The 17,975-nt window shown below is 41.5% G+C and overlaps 2 protein-coding genes across 3 annotated transcripts; both read right to left on the bottom strand.

Moving 5' to 3' along the window:
* Positions 1-153: 153 nt before the first annotated feature.
* On the bottom strand, positions 154-9,018 carry akirin2 (akirin 2). Of its 2 annotated transcripts, XM_078173898.1 has the most exons (6): positions 8,947-9,018; positions 6,928-7,103; positions 6,342-6,476; positions 5,597-5,746; positions 5,417-5,488; positions 154-785 (listed from the first exon to the last, which is right to left on the bottom strand). In XM_078173898.1, the coding sequence occupies exons 2-6, from the start codon at positions 7,097-7,099 to the stop codon at positions 775-777; spliced, it is 540 nt and encodes a 179-aa protein (XP_078030024.1). In that variant the 5' UTR covers positions 7,100-7,103; positions 8,947-9,018; the 3' UTR covers positions 154-774. The 2 variants fall into 2 exon arrangements, with proteins under 2 accessions (XP_078030024.1, XP_033505269.1); XM_033649378.2 differs by lacking the exon at positions 8,947-9,018 and having other exon boundaries at positions 6,928-7,452.
* A 993-nt stretch (positions 9,019-10,011) lies between these two features.
* On the bottom strand, positions 10,012-14,434 carry cnr1 (cannabinoid receptor 1). The gene is made up of 2 exons (XM_033647844.2): positions 13,963-14,434; positions 10,012-13,135 (listed from the first exon to the last, which is right to left on the bottom strand). Exon 2 carries the CDS (start codon positions 13,088-13,090, stop codon positions 11,681-11,683), a length of 1,410 nt encoding a protein of 469 aa, XP_033503735.1. The 5' UTR covers positions 13,091-13,135; positions 13,963-14,434; the 3' UTR covers positions 10,012-11,680.
* Positions 14,435-17,975: the final 3,541 nt, after the last annotated feature.

Genomic DNA, 17,975 nt, shown 5'->3' with positions numbered 1-17,975 from the left:
GGTTTGTGGAAACAGACTTTGCTGATGAGACATGAAAGTCAAACTAAATTCAGCTCCCCTCCACAGCTCTGTTCTGGCAGCATGTAGAAATCAGCAAAGCTTCTCAGACTTGTGTGATCCGTTTAAAATATGAAAACACATCACGAACTCAAATTTGTGTAAACATTTTATTGTTTACTTTTCTTGAAACAAAGCCCCTTTATACCTACAGCAAATAAAACCATGAAATTTTGGTACAATGAACAAAAGTCAAGCAAAAAGAATAAAAAAATACAGTGTATACAAATGTAATAGCAGTTTACTGCCAGTACAGTTTAAAACAATGCTGAGAAAAACCAAGAGGCCTGATCCTGGACTCCAGTCTGGAGACGTCTTGGTTTGTCCACTTGTCAACGTTCAATCCCTTTTTCAAAATGTACATATAGAGAAGCTGCACAGCTAACATCCTCTCTGTGAAATAACTAAATCATCCAAAAATAAAATCAAAAGGCCAAGTGTGAGGTGGCAGTCAGCCTTTTACGATGGCATCAGAACAAAGCCAAATAAATATTGACACGGCAGTTGAGAGGCCACTTGTCGAGTCACAGAGAGTCCTTGAAAGGGGGTGGCAGCAGGAAGCCCTCCTAACTCTGGTAGACACAGCAAACGTGAATGCCACAGACTGAGTCCACATAGAGTCGGTATGGCACAGCTAGGAGAAAAGTCCGACTGGACGCACTGAGTCCCTGGAGTAGCTCGAAGCAAAGGGTATTCCTCAATATCAGGTGCTGACACTCAGGAAACATCTACAGAAGAAACAAGACAAGAGCGTTAACACATTTCATATCATTATGAGGACATGGCTTCAGAGCTCATGTCTGGGACTCGTACAGGACAGGAGTATAGGCTGGATCTCTAAGTCAGACCTGCATCCCAGGTATGTAACGGTCTTCTGGAAGTTTATACAAACTCAGTTTTACCAGATGTCAGGAATGTTCTGGGAGTTCCCAAACTTAAAACAAAGCTTGGTTTAGAAAAAAAAAAAAAAAAAAAAGCCCCTAAAACTTCTGCTCAGCTAAGATGGAATAAACTTCAGCAGGAAGTAAAATTGATCACCACATTTCTACGGCCAATTGTCAAATTTTAAGTCCGCCATTGACTAATCCTGTACCCGCTAGATTTTCATCTCGTCTCCACAGGTCGCATGTGAAAGAGAAAGTGAATGGCTCTCATTTGTTCTCATTAGTCGGCACCAGAAATACGTTCACTCCCATGGGTGGAACTCTGTGCACGTCTGAGCAACCAAAACAAGTCTGCAGCTTTCCACTGATGTGCTTAAAGTATGTCCGAACATGACACTTATTCAAGCTGGCTGGAAGATCCTGAGAAGCCTGGACATATGCGTCTGTGTGTGTGTTTGTTAGGTATGGACTTTAAATATACAGTAAATAAATATTACTTGATAACTTTTAGTCAGTTAGGGTTGGGGTTTGTAGTGCCACACATTTCAGCTGTAGTAAAAAAAAAAAAAAAAAACAATAATTGTTTTTTGATAAATAAGATAAATAATTTTAAATGGCTCTTATAATATACACAATATTTATCAGCCTTATACATTAAATTGTGGTAAATTCTGACTGTTTTCTGAGGTTATTTCAGTTTAGACTAGTCAACTAGTGTACATTTAAACTTCCATTTAAATGTCAGGGAAATTAGTTGCTGGAAACATCTCCAACTCTCAATAATCACTACGGCTTATGTTTGTCCTGATGTTATATTAGAATAGTTCAATTGAAACTGTGAGCAAAACTGTCTCCATCTAAACTGATTCACACAATGGGGTTTAAAATTCGGCAGAGGTTTGACCACCGGGATTCACACCAGTACTTGTTTTATAACCGACTTTGAAATACAAAGTGAAATGCTAAGCTGAGACTGAGGTTTTCATTAAAACTGACTGGACACACGAGCATAAGCTAATCGTGGGGCATTATGACAATGGCTAAGGACACTGAGTAGTTAGAGACTTACAACACACTGCAGTAAACACTGCTTGATTAAGACACTACTGATATAGTGCACTACTAAACCTCCTCCTCACCCACAAAGCCCTCCACTGCCAGGCCCCCTCCTACCTCACGGACATGCTCCACCACCACACTCCCTCCCGCAACCTTCGATCATCCGACAAAAACCTCCTCTCACCCCCACACAGGACCAAGCACAGAACCTGGGGCGACAGAGCCTTCTCCATAGCCGCCCCCTCCCTCTGGAACACCCTCCCTATACACATCCGTGACTGTCCAGATCCATCCACCTTCAAATCACTCCTCAAAACCCACCTTTTCAAATCCACCTTTAACCTTTAAACTTTAGCTTTTCGTTCTCGGTTCCTCGTGCCCTCCTTTTCTTTGTTTTGCACTATGCTTTTGCACCTTGTTGTTTTATACTGTCCTTGTCTTCTGTCTGTGTCTTTGCACTTACATGTATGTACTTCTTTTCTTTGGTTTTAAATGTAAAGCGTCTTTGAGAGCTGTAAAAGCGCTGTATAAATAAAATGTATTATTATTATTATTATTATTATTATTATTATTATTATTATTATTAAACCACATTTCCACTGCTCAGCTCTACTCGACTCGCACGTTTTTGGTTATTCATTAACTAAAGTTGGGGATAGTATCTGGTATGTTTTTTTGGTGCCACTTCGGCTGAGGTTTGAAGCGAGCTAAGCCGACACAAGAAGGTGGAGTTAAAACACTGCAGACCACTGATTGGTGAGAGAGAAATGTAACTTGTGCCACAATACCACCATTTTTATATAGTAACTAGGGCTGAACGATATGGAGAAAATTTCATATCTCGATATTTATGCCAGATATCTCGATACCGATACGATACGATATGACTATGGGTTCAGTGAAAACTAAGCATTCTTTATAAAAAAAATTTTTTAAAAAAGAGTCCGAACCATTTTCTGGAAGTGACTGAATACACGGGAATCATGTGTAGCAATATGGTACGTTATAGCATTTGTAATGTCTTTGTGCCTGCTGGACGTCGATTGGTATGGCATTATGCTACTGAATGCATCGGCAATCTGACCTTGCTTGGGCTTGACACAGGAGGACCCAGATGTCCCTGCCGTGTCTTTTAATGCAAGGCACTGTTCATACAGTCCTCGGTAGTGTTGTCACGGTACCAAAATTGGGACCCACGGTACAATACCAGTGAAAGTATCACGGTTCTGAGTAGTATCAGGATACCACAGCCAAAATGAGGCAGATGTGCCTTTTGTCATTTATAAAAAGATAAATCACTTTTCTATAATACATCAATGATATTTCAGTGGAATAAATTACTTATTGACTTATTCATACTTCAAAAACAGCATCAATCAGTGATTAACATAGGGGGGATCAAAATAAAATAAACAAATAAAATAAAAATCAACCAGGCTCTTCACGTACGGTGAAACGCCGGTAAACCACGTTATCTTGCGGCGGCCATAGCGCTCCGCCGTATTCCCGTCTGTGACCCCCGTTCAACCCACAACCGTTTCGCCTTTCGTTTCTGCTGCTGGTTGAAATCTGTACTCACACAGCGTGCTGAATGATTTAATTTGCTCGAACAAAACTATTTTTAGTCACAAATGTGTTGTGTTTACTAGCAAGTTGCTAGCAGCAGCACGTCTCCCTCGCTCAAGGGGATGTTTGTGATTGGCTGGCTTTGTTGTCGATCCAAGGCAAGCAGGAAATGAGGTTTGTGATTGGCTGGCCGTAGCTGTACATTTAGGGCAAGCGTAAAAAGGATGTTTGTGATTGGCTGAGCTGTACATGCAGGTCAAGCTGGGGAAACTCATGGGGAAATTATATCGTCAATATCGTTGCCTTTTGGGATATTAATGTCTTGCATGTTCATATCTCGGTATAGATACAATAACGATATATCGTTCAGCCCTAATAGTAACGCTACCGACAACAGCGGCCACAATTTTTTATTTGCTGACCCGATTTTTAGAAATGGCAGCCTGCAAAACTACCCTGTACACTACGCTGCACAAGTAACGAAGTGCAGATGTTTCTCTGTTTGGTTGCAGATGAATGGATTCAGCAGGTGTCTCAGTGAAGATGATTTCACAGCAGTTTCACACGGCGTCGCTATGGCAACCAGCTGAGAATCCAGAGGGGTTACTATCTGCACTGGAAAACTGAAACAGTGACGAGGACCTAGTACCAAAAGTGAGCTGAATTGAACCGAACCATGCAGTGAAAATGAGGTATGATATTTCACTGTACCGCTACCGTTATGAAGCTTAGCCACACCTCCGACAGCAAGCTGCAGTCCGCTGTGCAAAATGTAAACACAACACGTGTGCAGTGACTCATGTAACAGCTGACACAGACAGAACAACAGCTGGACCAAAATCTGCTTTTAGGAACTGATAAGCAAAAAACAAAATTTCCTAGCGAATGTCCAGTTCTATAAATTTGGAATCAGATTCCAATTCAAAACATGTACTTAAAACTCAACTTCATTCTTAAATTTCTACATTCAGTTGCAAATGTTGTGTCAGGCTTTTTATCAGCAGATACTAGAGGCTTTTCTCATTTGTCTATTTTGTGCCTTCTCGTCTCCTCTGTCCAGCCTGTGACCCAGAAATCAATCTCAGCACGCCATCTTAAACAATGTCTCCATTCCTAAAATGCACCTCAAGGAGAGAGAGTGAGGAGAGTTGAGGCTTGCCGGAGGACCTATGAGCACGAATGCGCAGGTGTATCCTTTGAGGCAGTCTTTTCAGCACCCGTGCCGTACAACAGATGTGTGTCCAGCGTAACACTCAGCAGATGGTGCACCTGTGCCACCAGTCATTTTTATTTGAATGTAACTTTAAAATGGTGGCTCAGAAAACACGGACGTCTCATCTTCTTAATGCCTGCTACCTTGACTGCTCTCTCCTCATGTTTCCTCTTTGCCTCCTCCATTAGGGAGAGGGACTAAGATGCAAAAAGAGGAGGCAAGGAAAGGAATCGAGGATGTAAAAAAGTGTAAAACGAGAAAAGTGTTTTTGCAGAACATAATGATGTAACAGTGAAGTTGACCTTTTGGATATAAAATGTCATCACTTCATTATTTTATCCTGTTAGACATTTGTATGAAGTAATGTCATGATTAGCATATGGATTCTTGAGTTATGGTCAAAATCATGTTTTGTGAGGTCCCAGTGACCTTTGATGACTAATATCTAATAAGTTCATCCTTGAGTTCAAGTGGATGTTTTTGCCAAATTTGACAGACAGACAGACAACTAGAAACCATAATGCCTCTGACCACAGCTATAGCTGGCATGAAGGCATACAAAGACAAACACACTGGGGAAAGTTTTGTAGAGATCATAAATGGGCTACAAGTGTTTGGCAATAATAAATATACTCACAGCTGGCAGGCTGCTCTCCAAACCTTCGCATCAGTTGATCATGTGTGAACTTGACAAACGCATCATATTGCTCTGTTGGAAGAACGTACACGTATTAGCACACAGTGTGGATGACTCGTGACAAACTGCTGTTTTAAGAGCCATTTTGGAAAAACAAAACAAACAAAAAAAAAAACATACCTGCGAGCTTTGTCGTTAGTATCTCGTCGTACTCCTCACGGATTTTGTCCTCTCGCTCTTTCAGCAGTCTTTCACAAATCATCCCGACCTGTCTGAGGGAGAATAAAGGCTGCTCTTTTCTGGTGGGGGATGAGGCACCCAAGGATGTACCTGTTGGAAGAGTCAATATCACACTATTAATACTGAATATATGACATTACCCACTGACAGAGCATTGCAGCATCAGGCTGATATTGTGATAGATATTACATCATCCTGTTTTAATGCCAATTAGGTATGGCAACATATTCATGCTTTGTATCCGTCTCTAATACATGATGTACACTCCCCCTCGGAGCATCAATGCATTTGACTCCATAATGATGAAAGTGAAAGAATAAGGGGGCTTTCCATCTGGAAGTTTTGTTTCACTCCAGGAGTTGGCTAAGGATGTGGGATTCCCCATGGTTGTCAGCAACTCAAAAGATAGAAAACATCCTAATTTGTTGGTGTAAAGTAAATTGATATGTCAGTCATTGGTAAGTAGGTGCTCCAAATCAAATTAGTCTCAAAAGGGAAAATGGCTAAACAGGGAGGAATCATTAAGAGATGACAATATGGCTGTTCTGTCTCAGTATCTGTCTTGCCACTATGTGCCTATGTCATGTTGTCATCCTAACCAGGAGCTAAGCCAACTAATCCGGTGAAGTGATCGGTTAAAATCATTTGTAATAACTGGTCAATGTCCTCATAAGACAGTAGCTACCTGGTAGGGCAGCTCCACTGTGGATGTTCTGCAGGTCCAGAGGACAGCAACTCTCTGCCTGCTGGAAAGCAGTGTCCAGGTGTCGTCGCTTCTGCAGACGCTTGTACTCCTGTTTGATGTTGTGTAGAATTTCCTCTGGAAACAGAAAGGTAAACACTTCCTTCATTATATAACACCTTAACACAGAGATGTTGCACTTCTGTGAGACAAAACCACTGCAGAATTCACAAATCTGTTGACTTAATGTGGCCTTGCTGATGAATCCAGGTACATCATGACTTTAAAGAGACTGTAGTCAAATACTGCTTCAATCTATTAATAACACAGCAGCATCACAGTACTTGCATTCCTGTTGCTCCCACACTAACTTTCCCAACCCACTGTGAAGTAATACTAAAAACCAAATACTGAATCATAGAAACTACCAGGAAGTGTTTGCTGAATTTACACCTGGGAGATTCACCACATCATAGACACCGGTACACACGGGGTAATGCTAACGTTGTCCAGTTTACAGTAAAGCCTGGTTTTACCGTACTGAACTTGAAATGACACTGAAATATACGATGTGGATTTAAACTCCTACCTGTGGTGAGCCTGGACGACACTTCCCCAAACGGCGACGGCTCCATACGCAAATATTTCTGTGGTGAAGAGACCGGGGACACCATCGGGGCGCACCTCCTTCTTTTGGGTGAAGCCTGGCTCATTAGCGGATCAAAGTCCAGAGTCCTTTTCAGAGTAGCCCCGCAAGCCATTGCGCTAAAATGTGTCGTAAAAAACTAAAACAGAAAAGCTAAAACCCCCTGTTATTTGGGAAAGTGGCTAACCTGGGCCCCGGTTTGTGCTGCTAATGCTTGCTAATGTTAGCTAGGTCAAACGGCAGCAACGGTTCCGGGCGGCGGACAAAAACGCAGTTTTATCGTCTCTCGTTGCCTTCTGCTGACAAATCTCATAAAGATTACGTTACGGAATATATATTGACTTAACCTCGATTAAATAAACTAGGATAAATTTGCTAGAAAATCGGATGATATCAGATTTTGCACCACTACCTCTGCGTCGTACCTACAACGGTTCAGACTAGTTTACCTTTTCTTCCGTTCATTTGATCGGGTATGGGCATGCGCAAAGAAGCGGTCCCATGCTGGTACTTGTAGTTTTTGTTCCCTATCTCGCCCATTGATTTAGAACCTTGAAGACTACATTTCCCGAAGACCTTGAAGCGGTCGTTTTTTGAATTTGTTTTGTTGGCTAACAAAACACCCTAAACCACAGCGAAGTTTCAGTTTCACTTAAAACGTGCACATAAAGGCATTTAAAGGTACTTTAAACGCATTTATACAAAATGCTTAATATGATATTTGCAGTTTGTCTTTAGACAAAAAAAAAATCACACTATTTGAGCATTATTATTTCTTTTAGATAACGAATTATGGGTATTTTTCTGTCCAAACCAGACTTTGGTCCTTCAATAACCTTATGCATGCTGAATTTTCACATGGCGTTCCCTCAGTCTAACTAATTGCATTGTTATTCTTACACTTAAAAAAGCTTGTGCATTAAATGTATACGGGAGACCGGGTTAGTTCTAACACTTTTTTCAGCACCTGTAAGTCACTGAATTTTTGTGCAAAAGCTCTCAAATTTTGACACAAAGTACCCTTTTGTGTCTACTACAAATAGCAATGTTTCCAACTTCTCAAACTATATCACAGAATTAATTAATATATGTCAAGTACAAGGAGTTCATTTGTTAAAACCTGCCCTACTACCGGGAACAGTTATAACAATAAGTGTGACAAATTAAAAATTACACAACTGCTAAAAATATAAATGAAAAACAGATACACTAATGATCAGTTCCTACCAAGGTCAAGCTTGCTAACCTGTACCTGTCAGATGCTTAGTGACTTAGGTTGAGCGAGTCCAAAATACAACTGATGCCTCAGTGAAGTAACCAGTCATTCTCTTGCTGTGCATATAAAGGGCTCCAGGGTTGATGTGTTTCTGTAGACTGATGCGGAACCTCGCATTGCCCTGGTTCCCTCGTCAAAATTGGATTTTTTTTCCCATTGGATTTTGGATTACTGCAGAAAATAAGCTCTCTGGCAAACAAACATTTATAATACTTACTTGCCTAAATGCAGTCATCAGAAGTAAAAAGCTAATGTTAGGCTATAAACGAACTACACCCTGGTTGCATGACCAAACATCTCCACCACAACAAGACTGTAAAGCCGTGTTCAGCATGATTGTTCTACAGTCTCATTTAGCCGCTTGTTAGCAACCGTCTTTTTTAAGACACATAAAAACTTCAAAATTCTCAAGTGGTGTATTTACTGACATATTTTATGTCATAGAACAAAATGTGAAAGTCTCTTAAGCTTGCGTTAACCACAGACATTATTTCAGGCATCGAAATAATAACCCATTCAAAGAAATCCACTGAACCAGGAGTGGTAAAATACTCAAATCTGAGTTTAAGAACTTGTTCCTGGGGCACCGTATTGACTGGTGTGATAGCCCACACCTGGCAGCTGTGTTGATCCTCTTTCTCTGAGTACTCTTAAAGCACAGACCCTACTGTCTTTCCCTGCCTCACCTTATCTGACGCAGATTTTAGTATGCGTGCAAGCACACCCCCATCAGTTTTCCTCCTCAACTCCCCAGTCACCTGAAGAAAGGAGTGAGATAGGAGGAGAGAATGTGTTTAGTTAAGTTATAACACTAATCAAAATATTGAAATGGCCACAAAAAGTTACTTTCATACCTGGAAATCTGTGTTTTGGCTGTAAAATCTGCACACTTCCTCATATTGCTTAGACATTTCACATACATGTCAGGAAGGAAGTGGTCATACTTGTTAAACATGACTCATAGGTAATTTTGTATTGAGGAAAGAGGTGCTGTTATAACCATCCTGTTTTTACAACCATACCCGGTCTCATCTATATTCTTATATTTTATAATTTAGTAGTTATAGTTTGGTACTGTATGTCTATAGCGTATTCTAGTATGCTCTGTAATTTATAGATTATCTATCTATCTATCTGGCCAATTAATAGGTCGTAGAAAACTCTTGCATCTTGGTCCAATCCAGGGCTCCAACAAACTATTATTTTCACTACTGATTAATCCGCCAATTGTTCTCTAAATTATTCGTTTGGTATATAAAACATTAGAAAATACTCCACACATGGTGGAGTAAACCTGCCTCATGGCTTTTCACAGATTGGCGTATTTGGTAGATAAATGAACACAATCCTGTTGACATCTGTGTGAACAGATGTTGCAATTTCCCTGTCCCCTTTAAGCCAAGAGATGAAAAGAACAGAGCAGATGTTAGTGCCAGAGGATAATGTGCCAGCTAGTATCTTGTAATTTGTCACTTTGGGGGGTTACAAGAAGTAACCACAGTATTGCTAAGAAAGCTGAAAATCGATGTGTAGAAATGTTTTCTCAGAAAGGCTGCCACTAGTAACAGTGTGAGATCTTCCACAAGGGGGCACTAAAATACCACTGATGACTTCAGGTTGCCATCAGCTCAGGGATTGGCTCTCCCTCTCCGTGTGTCTGTTCCTCTTGCATCAGTGATTGTTGGGTGAATTTACCAAAATGTGCTGTGACCTCTGGTTCCAAATAATCAATCAAACCACTGCAGGCGAAATGACAACCAGCTGCAACTTTATTCGAAAGTTTGAAAACAGCAATACTAAAAACACTTGACTGAGTCTGGTTTTTAAGCCATAGATTCCTCATTATGCCACCACTGTACAGAAGCCACTTGACAGTTGACATTTTGATCTTCAATACTCAATAATACAAGAGGCAGCAAAGCATACTGATAAACAGCTGTCTGGATAACTTTACACCAAGATAAATGTCTACAGAACAATTGTGCTGTGAGATTTCTAGATTAAAAGTACTACATCGTCTATTAGAAAAGTCACATCTTCTCAGATTCTTTTGTAAGGTCAGCTGTCGAGTCTCCACACCACGCACACACACAGACTTCCATCCAAGTAACCAGCTAACGACACGACCCTTGTTTCTTTGTTTAGATAAGTAAAATTAACAGCAGACATATTTTTATTTAGAGTTACGCCAAAAGTACTTCACTAGGCCTGTGCATGGGTTGCTTTTATTTTCCGAAATGATGCCCCGCTGCAACAGTAGCACTAAAACAACTCACTGCAATGATCAAAAGGCTCGGGGTCGGAAATATATCACCAAGTCACAAGGTATCACACACATAGGCTGAATCCAGTTAAAATCATACATTGGATGAAAGCAGCTATAGTCAGTTTGTTACAGTAGTGACCAGCACACTGCGTCCAAATTCGGTTTGGATGTGTTCAAGCTTTGGCCAAAGGCCTGTTGTTGTTGTTGTTGTTGTTGTTGTTGTTGTGTTGGCTGTAGAGCTGAATGAGTCGATCTGAACACTTTATTTTGCAAGAGAACACTGTACAGTTGTTAGGTATACATTTGAACAAAGACACGTCACTCTAAAGGTCTAACGGCTAGCGGGTAAAGAAATGGACAACAGGGACGATCGTCACTCTGCCACAGAAAATGCCATTCCAGATTCGACACGCTCACAATCCATTTACCTCCATCTCGTCAAGAGTTTATTTGTGATGGTGATAAATATGTTCTTTTTTTATCTTGAGCATGAATCACCTCTCGTTTCTTAAGATCTCTTCACACATTTTGCCACTCGCTGAGTGTTGTCAGAAGTAAGAAGTAAAAAAGTGACACGTTTAATGGCAATTTTTTTTGGAAATAAACAATCATTTGAACTTTTTTTTTTGTATCATTCCCTCATAGAAATGCCAATATGCAACATGTACATGAAGCCTGTAGAAAGTCAAGACGCGGAGATTTGTTATATTTATGGTGCAAGACACATTTTAAAGTCTAAATGACACAGTAAAACATCTCGAATTAAAAATGTCAGTAGCCCCTTATCCCATAAATGAAGATATATTGTTTTCAAAACCTGAATTCACAGTACAAAAATATAATATGCCTTCACTAACTGGATATCATGAAGTCTATGGTAAACAGCAGACTTATGATAGTCTTTGATAATCCTTTCAAATTGTGAGTCCTTCCTATGAACTTGCAACACTGTTTGGCACTTTGGCACACTGTGTACTCACAAACCGACGTAAAATAATGCAACCACTTAAGCGTCTATGTGAGGATGTAAGTCGATACTTTCAGGAGAGGATTTGTTTGTTTTTTTCTCTGGAATATCTAACTTCTGCTTTATTGTGTTGAATGGCATTGTTTGGGGAGGATGACATTTACACAGTTTCCCCCCTGACGGCCAATTAGACAGCCTCTGCAGAAGTTTCAGTTGACACAGACATTGTTACTTTGGCTATTTTCACAGTGGTCTTCACGCAGCTCTCTGCAGCCCTGTTGGCAGAAATGTTGGCATTTCTGTTCTGGCAGTCTGACTCGAGGCTATTGTCCAACTGCTGGGCACTGCCCCTGCAGGCATGGCAGGAGCTGAGGAAGGCATGCCGCAGGTCCTTGCTCCTCAAGGCGTAGATGATTGGGTTGACAGTGGAGTTGAGTAGGCAGAGTATGCTGCAGAATGCAAATACTGTCTTGATGTCATCGTCCATTCGCCAGAAGAGGTCGTACACCATGATGGCGAGCACTGGGCCCCAGCAGATGACCAGCACCGCCAGGATGAGCACCAGGGTCTTGGCCAGACGGATGTCCATGCGTGCCTGCTCAGGGCGTGTGGTCTGCACTTTAGTCCCATCTGCTGAATAAACAACAAGGCTCTTCTGGGAGGTGCGGCTCAGCATGCGCACAGCGTGGTGGTGTGCTTTCCACAGGATGTATATGTAGGCGTAGACAATGAAAAGAACCAGCACGCTGGTTACACCGATCCAGAACAACAGGTAGTTCTCATCAATCAGAGGGAATATGTCTGAGCAAACAGTATTGAGACGTTTACAGTTCCAGCCCAGCAGAGGTAGCACTGCGATGACGATGGAGATGGTCCACATCATACAAAAGGCAATGACAGCCTTGGTCCGTGTGACGATGCGCCTGTAGGCGAGAGGCCGGTGTATGGAGATATAACGGTCAATAGCAGTGAGGAAAAGGCTCCCCACAGACGCAGTGAAGGATGCCGTGACTCCACCCAGCTTGAAGAGAAAAACATTGGGGCTGTCCTTCCTGTGGAAGACATGGAAGTCCAGAAAGCTGTAGACATATATGACACTTCCCAGCAGGTCAGCCACAGCCAGACTGCCGATAAAGTGGTAGGACGGGCGGCAGCGGAGGGTGCGGGACTGGAGGATGACGCAGAGCACCACCAGGTTCTCCAGCACCGTGAAAGTACCCAGAGTCAGAGACAACACAGCCACAGCCAGCTGCTGGCTCGGGGTCAGGATCATGAAACACTCCATGTCCATAAAGTTCTCCCCACATTGTATAGTGTTAGTCTCATCTCTGAACGTGCTCCTGTTGCTAAACAAGTCTGTGGCATTGGTGGGGAAGAAGGGGATGCCTTTGAGGATGAGCTCCTCGTCCGCAGGTACTTTGCCCGGGAAGGAGTTGCTGCGGAAAGCAGATAAGGGCTTCTGCACAGAGAAGCCCGTCTTGAAGTCTACATCATTGAGGGGGTCATCGTAGTTGGCATCATTGGAGCCCAGATACTGTAAACCAGATGTAATAGTCCGGAAGGTGGTGTCCGCCACACCATCCAGCACAGATTTCATGGCTGTGTCTGAGGGTAATACTGCAGAGTAAGACGCCTGGATAACCTACAAATTGATGAGAAACATGTTTGAAAAACCTAAAAAAGAATCCCATGCATATTATGACAAGAGATTAAATTTGCAACATTGCACACCTCTCATTAAAAAGGGCCTTTAACATGAAATAACCTTCACATTATGCAAATATTTTGAGTCTTTGATAGTTCTGCGCAAGTACATTTTAGCGAAAACTGAATTAGGCATAAACCACATCTGATGTCTGAGAGCTGGTGTACTTATAAATATTGTATCATGCATCTTGTTCTTATCAACACATAGGAAATTATTGGTCACTGCGTGCTATCTTTCTTTTTAACAACAGGAAACCTAGCTACTTATAAAACCAAGACACATGAAGCTGAATACAAAAACGCCTCTTTTTTTTCTATGAGGTGCAGCAGCAGACAAAACAATGCAATTCCTCTGCACCTGTACAGACCGGAGCACTACTGCAAAACACATACATACAGCTAATAGCTAATTCAATCTGTGTAAAACAACATATGCATGCTCAAATTCGGTAGTTTTATCTACTGCAAGACTAAGGAGATACATAATTGCTGTTGCATAATTTAAATATATGCAAAATTTGGAAAGTTATTTCAGTGTTAGGCTCTTTTGAGAGTCTTATAATCAGTGCAGGAGTGCAGGTTCAATCGTCAATCTGGCGCAAAAGCACAAATACATTCATAAATCCGCACATTTAACAAAAAGAAAATTGATGCTTTAATGCTGGGACAAACAACACAAAGCATTTAAAGTGCCAGAATACGCTTGAAAACAATTTGAAGAGCTGTATTTAATGATTAAAAAGAAGAGAAGTGCTTCTTTACCTTACATAATTTTCCGAAGTGCGCAGAATCGCCCTTTACCACCGCGCGTTAATCCAAGTCAGAAGCGCATCATCCAACCAACCAACACAGATCTTATATAAAAGGAGAGACAACCAGCGTGCATGTGTTAGAGTGAAACCACCAGCATCATCATAATTATTAGTTTCTTTCTCAAATTCTATATGTAACATAAGTTTATCAGGTATCTGCTGAAGTGTCTCTTGGAGTGCGCTCCTGCTCTGTGTGGATACAGGTTGCCGCTGCTGCTCCTGCTGCTGCTGCTGGCTCCAGCGTCTCTACAGTCTGTTTCTCTGTGTCTTCACACTTATGAAGCGTCGCTCCTACAAGCCCTGTCACGTGTTTCCATATAGCTTTATCTGCCCAACCCATGAAGCTGTCAAGCGGTGCATAGGAACAAGGGAGACGACAGTGGTGGTGGTGGTGCTGCTGCTGGTGGTGGTGGCTTATAAAAAGGATCTGATTTGAATTCCCAAAGCTCCACCTAGCAGACGATGTGCTCGGACAAAGAACAGAGCACAAAAGCAACCAAAAAAGAACAGCCTTGAATAACCGTTTTATCTCCCTAATTCATGAGGTAATTGTGAACACAATTTGTACATTTTGCAGGAACAAAAAGCTGCACTTCTCCTATAAAGTCTCTGCATGAAGGCAACTTTTTCAAAATGGGTTTCTTTCCCTCTTTTCCACACATTCAAAGGCAGATAGAGGTTGCAGACCTCATTGCTAGTCAGTGCATGTCTGTTTATTGTGTGAATAATTAACCAAAAGAGAATGAGAATCTCAAAGAACAGAAAGCAGACTTCATCATTTTGATGTTGGCTGAGCTGAAATCAGTCATCCTCACATCTTTTTTTCCCCCTGTTAATAAACTGTTTTTACTTTGTACCTGCAAGTTGTTCACTTTCCAGATATTCTCTGATCCAAACCAATTATTTGGAGGACTTACATGTGAGTCAGTGTTTGTTTTTGGATGAAAATGCAAGAGAGAAGTAAATGTTAGGAGCCAAAAGTGTCATTTATACACTTCACAACACACAGCCCAGTCACCAGAAGAAAATGTTGGTGTTGTACTTTCTTGCAAATCACGAACACATTACATTTGTATAACCTATGTATTATATCAACGTTTCTAAAGAGATGTATAAGCTGACTCTGTCATCTGAAGGTGAAGCAGCTTTATAGGCACCATAGGTGTTTGTAACGACCCATCACCATTTTTCCAGCAGCTTTTAATATAGCCATGATACATCTTTTCGTGGTTTTGTGTCTCTTTGAGGTCACACTGTCTTTTTTGGATGTTTTTGTCTCTTTACAATTTCTTTGCATCTTTTTGTGGTCATTTTGAGTCTTTTTCTGGTCGGCACGTTACAGCAATCTGAGTGACATATTGCAGATGAAGGCCAGGGGGCCGCTGACACTTTGGGCCCCTGGACCTGTGCTAAGTAGGCCTGTTCAGTAATCCATTCATGCCTGATAGACAGTGGCCAGAAAACAATTTGTTTATTATGGAGATTGCACTGCTTGTCTGCCAAATAGTGACTAAAAAATGTTTTTAACCAAGCCATCCCTGCGTCTCCTGCCGGATAGTGGCCCCAAAAGCAGCTGTCTTTTACTGAGACATGCTGCTTCTCTTGCAGGACGGTGGCCCTAAAAGCAGTGTTTTTTTACCCAGACATAGCTGCTTCTCTCGCTGGATGCTGTCCAGAAAAGCAGTTGTTTTTTACAGTGACATTGCTGCTTCTCTTGCGGGATAAAGGCGCAAAAAGTGGTTATCTTTTACCGAGACATCGCTGCTTCTCATGTGGGATAGTGGCCCACAAAGTGGTTGTTTTTTTACCACGACATCTCTCTTTTTCTTGTGGAATAAAGGCGCAAAATGTGGTTGTTTTTTACCGAGACATCACTGCTTCTCTTGCGGGATAGTGGCCCAAAAAGCGTTTGGTTTTTACAAAGACATCTCTCTTTCTCTTGCAGGATAGTGGCCCGAAAAGTAGTTGTTTTTTATGGAGACATCGCTGCTTCTCTTGCGGGATAGTGGTCTGAATTTTTTTTTTTTTTTTACCGAGACATCGCTGCTTCTCTTGTGGGATAAAGGCACAAAAGGTGGTTGTCTTTTACCGAGACATCGCTGCTTCTCTTGCGAGATAGTGGCCCAAAAAGCATTTGTTTTTTACTGAGACACTGCTGCTTCTCTTGCGGGATAGTGGTCCGAAAAGTAGTTGTTTTTTACCGAGACATCTTTGTTTCTCTTGCGGGATAAAGGTGCAAAAAGTGGTTGTCTTTTTATCAAGATATCACTGCTTCTTATGTGGGATGGTGGCCTGAAAAGCAATTGTTTTTTTACCACGACACTGCTGCTTCTCTTGCGGTATGATGGCCAAAAAAGTGTTTATTTTTCATCGAGACAATGCTGCTTCTCTTGACTGATAGTGGCAAAAGCAATTGTTTTTTACCCTGGCATTGCTGCTTTTCCTGCTGGCATTATGTACCCTTATCAGGGTGTTCTAAGCCAAATCATATCTAATCCTAACCATAACCAAGTGGTTTTTGTGCCCAGGCCTAACCACATATACACCACAGTGTAGCTGAAATGTAAAGTTTCAGTATCTGTTACATAATAATGTACAAATGCACCGTATCCGTGGTTGCAGAGACACACAATGCCAACACTTTTCATGGCAATAGGGTTCCAACACAAGATGATTCATACACATTTTATTATCTATTTTTTTCTGATGTCCCTTCTCCTCAAACTAGTTACTTATCAGCACGTTCAATTACACACCACCACCAAATCAATGAGTCAGATCCTGCTATGAATCACAATAACAAAGACATGGCCTTTGCGTGGCCTTAATAAAAACAGATTCAAGTCACTGATTATGAATGATCTAATTAGTATTCATTTGGCCATATACATGCTAACATTTAACTGATGTTTTTTTTATGTCTTCATACTGTCTTCCACAGTGGCAGAGTAAATGGTGCAGGCCGAGGAGGCAGGAGTCAAGTGGCTGCATTGTCGTAGATAAAATCAGAATAGATGCATTAATGTGACGTTTCGCGGCCACAGATTGCCTCGGCTGACAGAACATGAAAACCTAGTGTCACGTTGGGACTGAAATGAGGCTATGGCTCTATCATCATCACAGGTGTAATTATTAATATCGCTCAGCCATGGCTGCCTGAAATGAACAAAATGTTCTACTCCACAAAATGAGAAGACATTTGCGGCCAGCAAATGACAGAAATGTCTGAAAAAACAAATCTAGAGGAGTTTCAGGTTCATTTTTCTGTGAATTTATTTCCCTTTTTTGGCAAAATTATCTGCTGGCAGGTTGTCAGAGTTAGCAGCTGACTTACTTGTAAATCTTCTCCAAGCTGATTCCCGTCAATCTGTAGGCAAACTGAGAAAGAACACATTATTTACAGTGATAATCTGCTGGACTATAAAAGCTGAGCTCCACACATTGATTCAAACCTGAGAGCAGCCCAAAATAACAGCCTTCTTCCTCGCTGATAACTGATTAGCTCTAGCAGAGTAACTGGCAGATAAATGCCTTGTTCTAGGAAACATCAAAGGGCTGAGAGCAGAGAAACACTGGTTCACTTCCTCTCTTCAGGGTTTCTCGGATTGTGCAGAAGCCCAAAGTAACGATCTTACAGTCTCCAGTTTGCCTCTTAAACCCTGCAAGGAACACATCACCCTCGGATGCTCTTTCGCTGTTCGAGAGCGTCCGTCTGTGATGTGTCAGTGCATTCCAGGAGTTATGTTTTGATCATGTATTGTAGTTCACAGTCTATTGTTAGTACTGTCAATGTTTCGTGTCGACTTCTGCTTCCCACATTTCTACATTCTACAGAGGGGTCATGAAGTCATTTCATGCAATTAACTTCTCAGGCATGTATGTGTTATCTAGCCTGTAAGCCAAAGGACAGTGTATCTATGATTGCTGTTGTGTTTATTGAGGGCATCTCTCACGAAGAAATCC

Source organism: Epinephelus lanceolatus, chromosome 13 (assembly GCF_041903045.1).
Source record: "Epinephelus lanceolatus isolate andai-2023 chromosome 13, ASM4190304v1, whole genome shotgun sequence".
Lineage (NCBI taxonomy): Eukaryota > Metazoa > Chordata > Actinopteri > Perciformes > Serranidae > Epinephelus > Epinephelus lanceolatus.
This window is presented reverse-complemented; position numbering and strand designations above follow the sequence as displayed.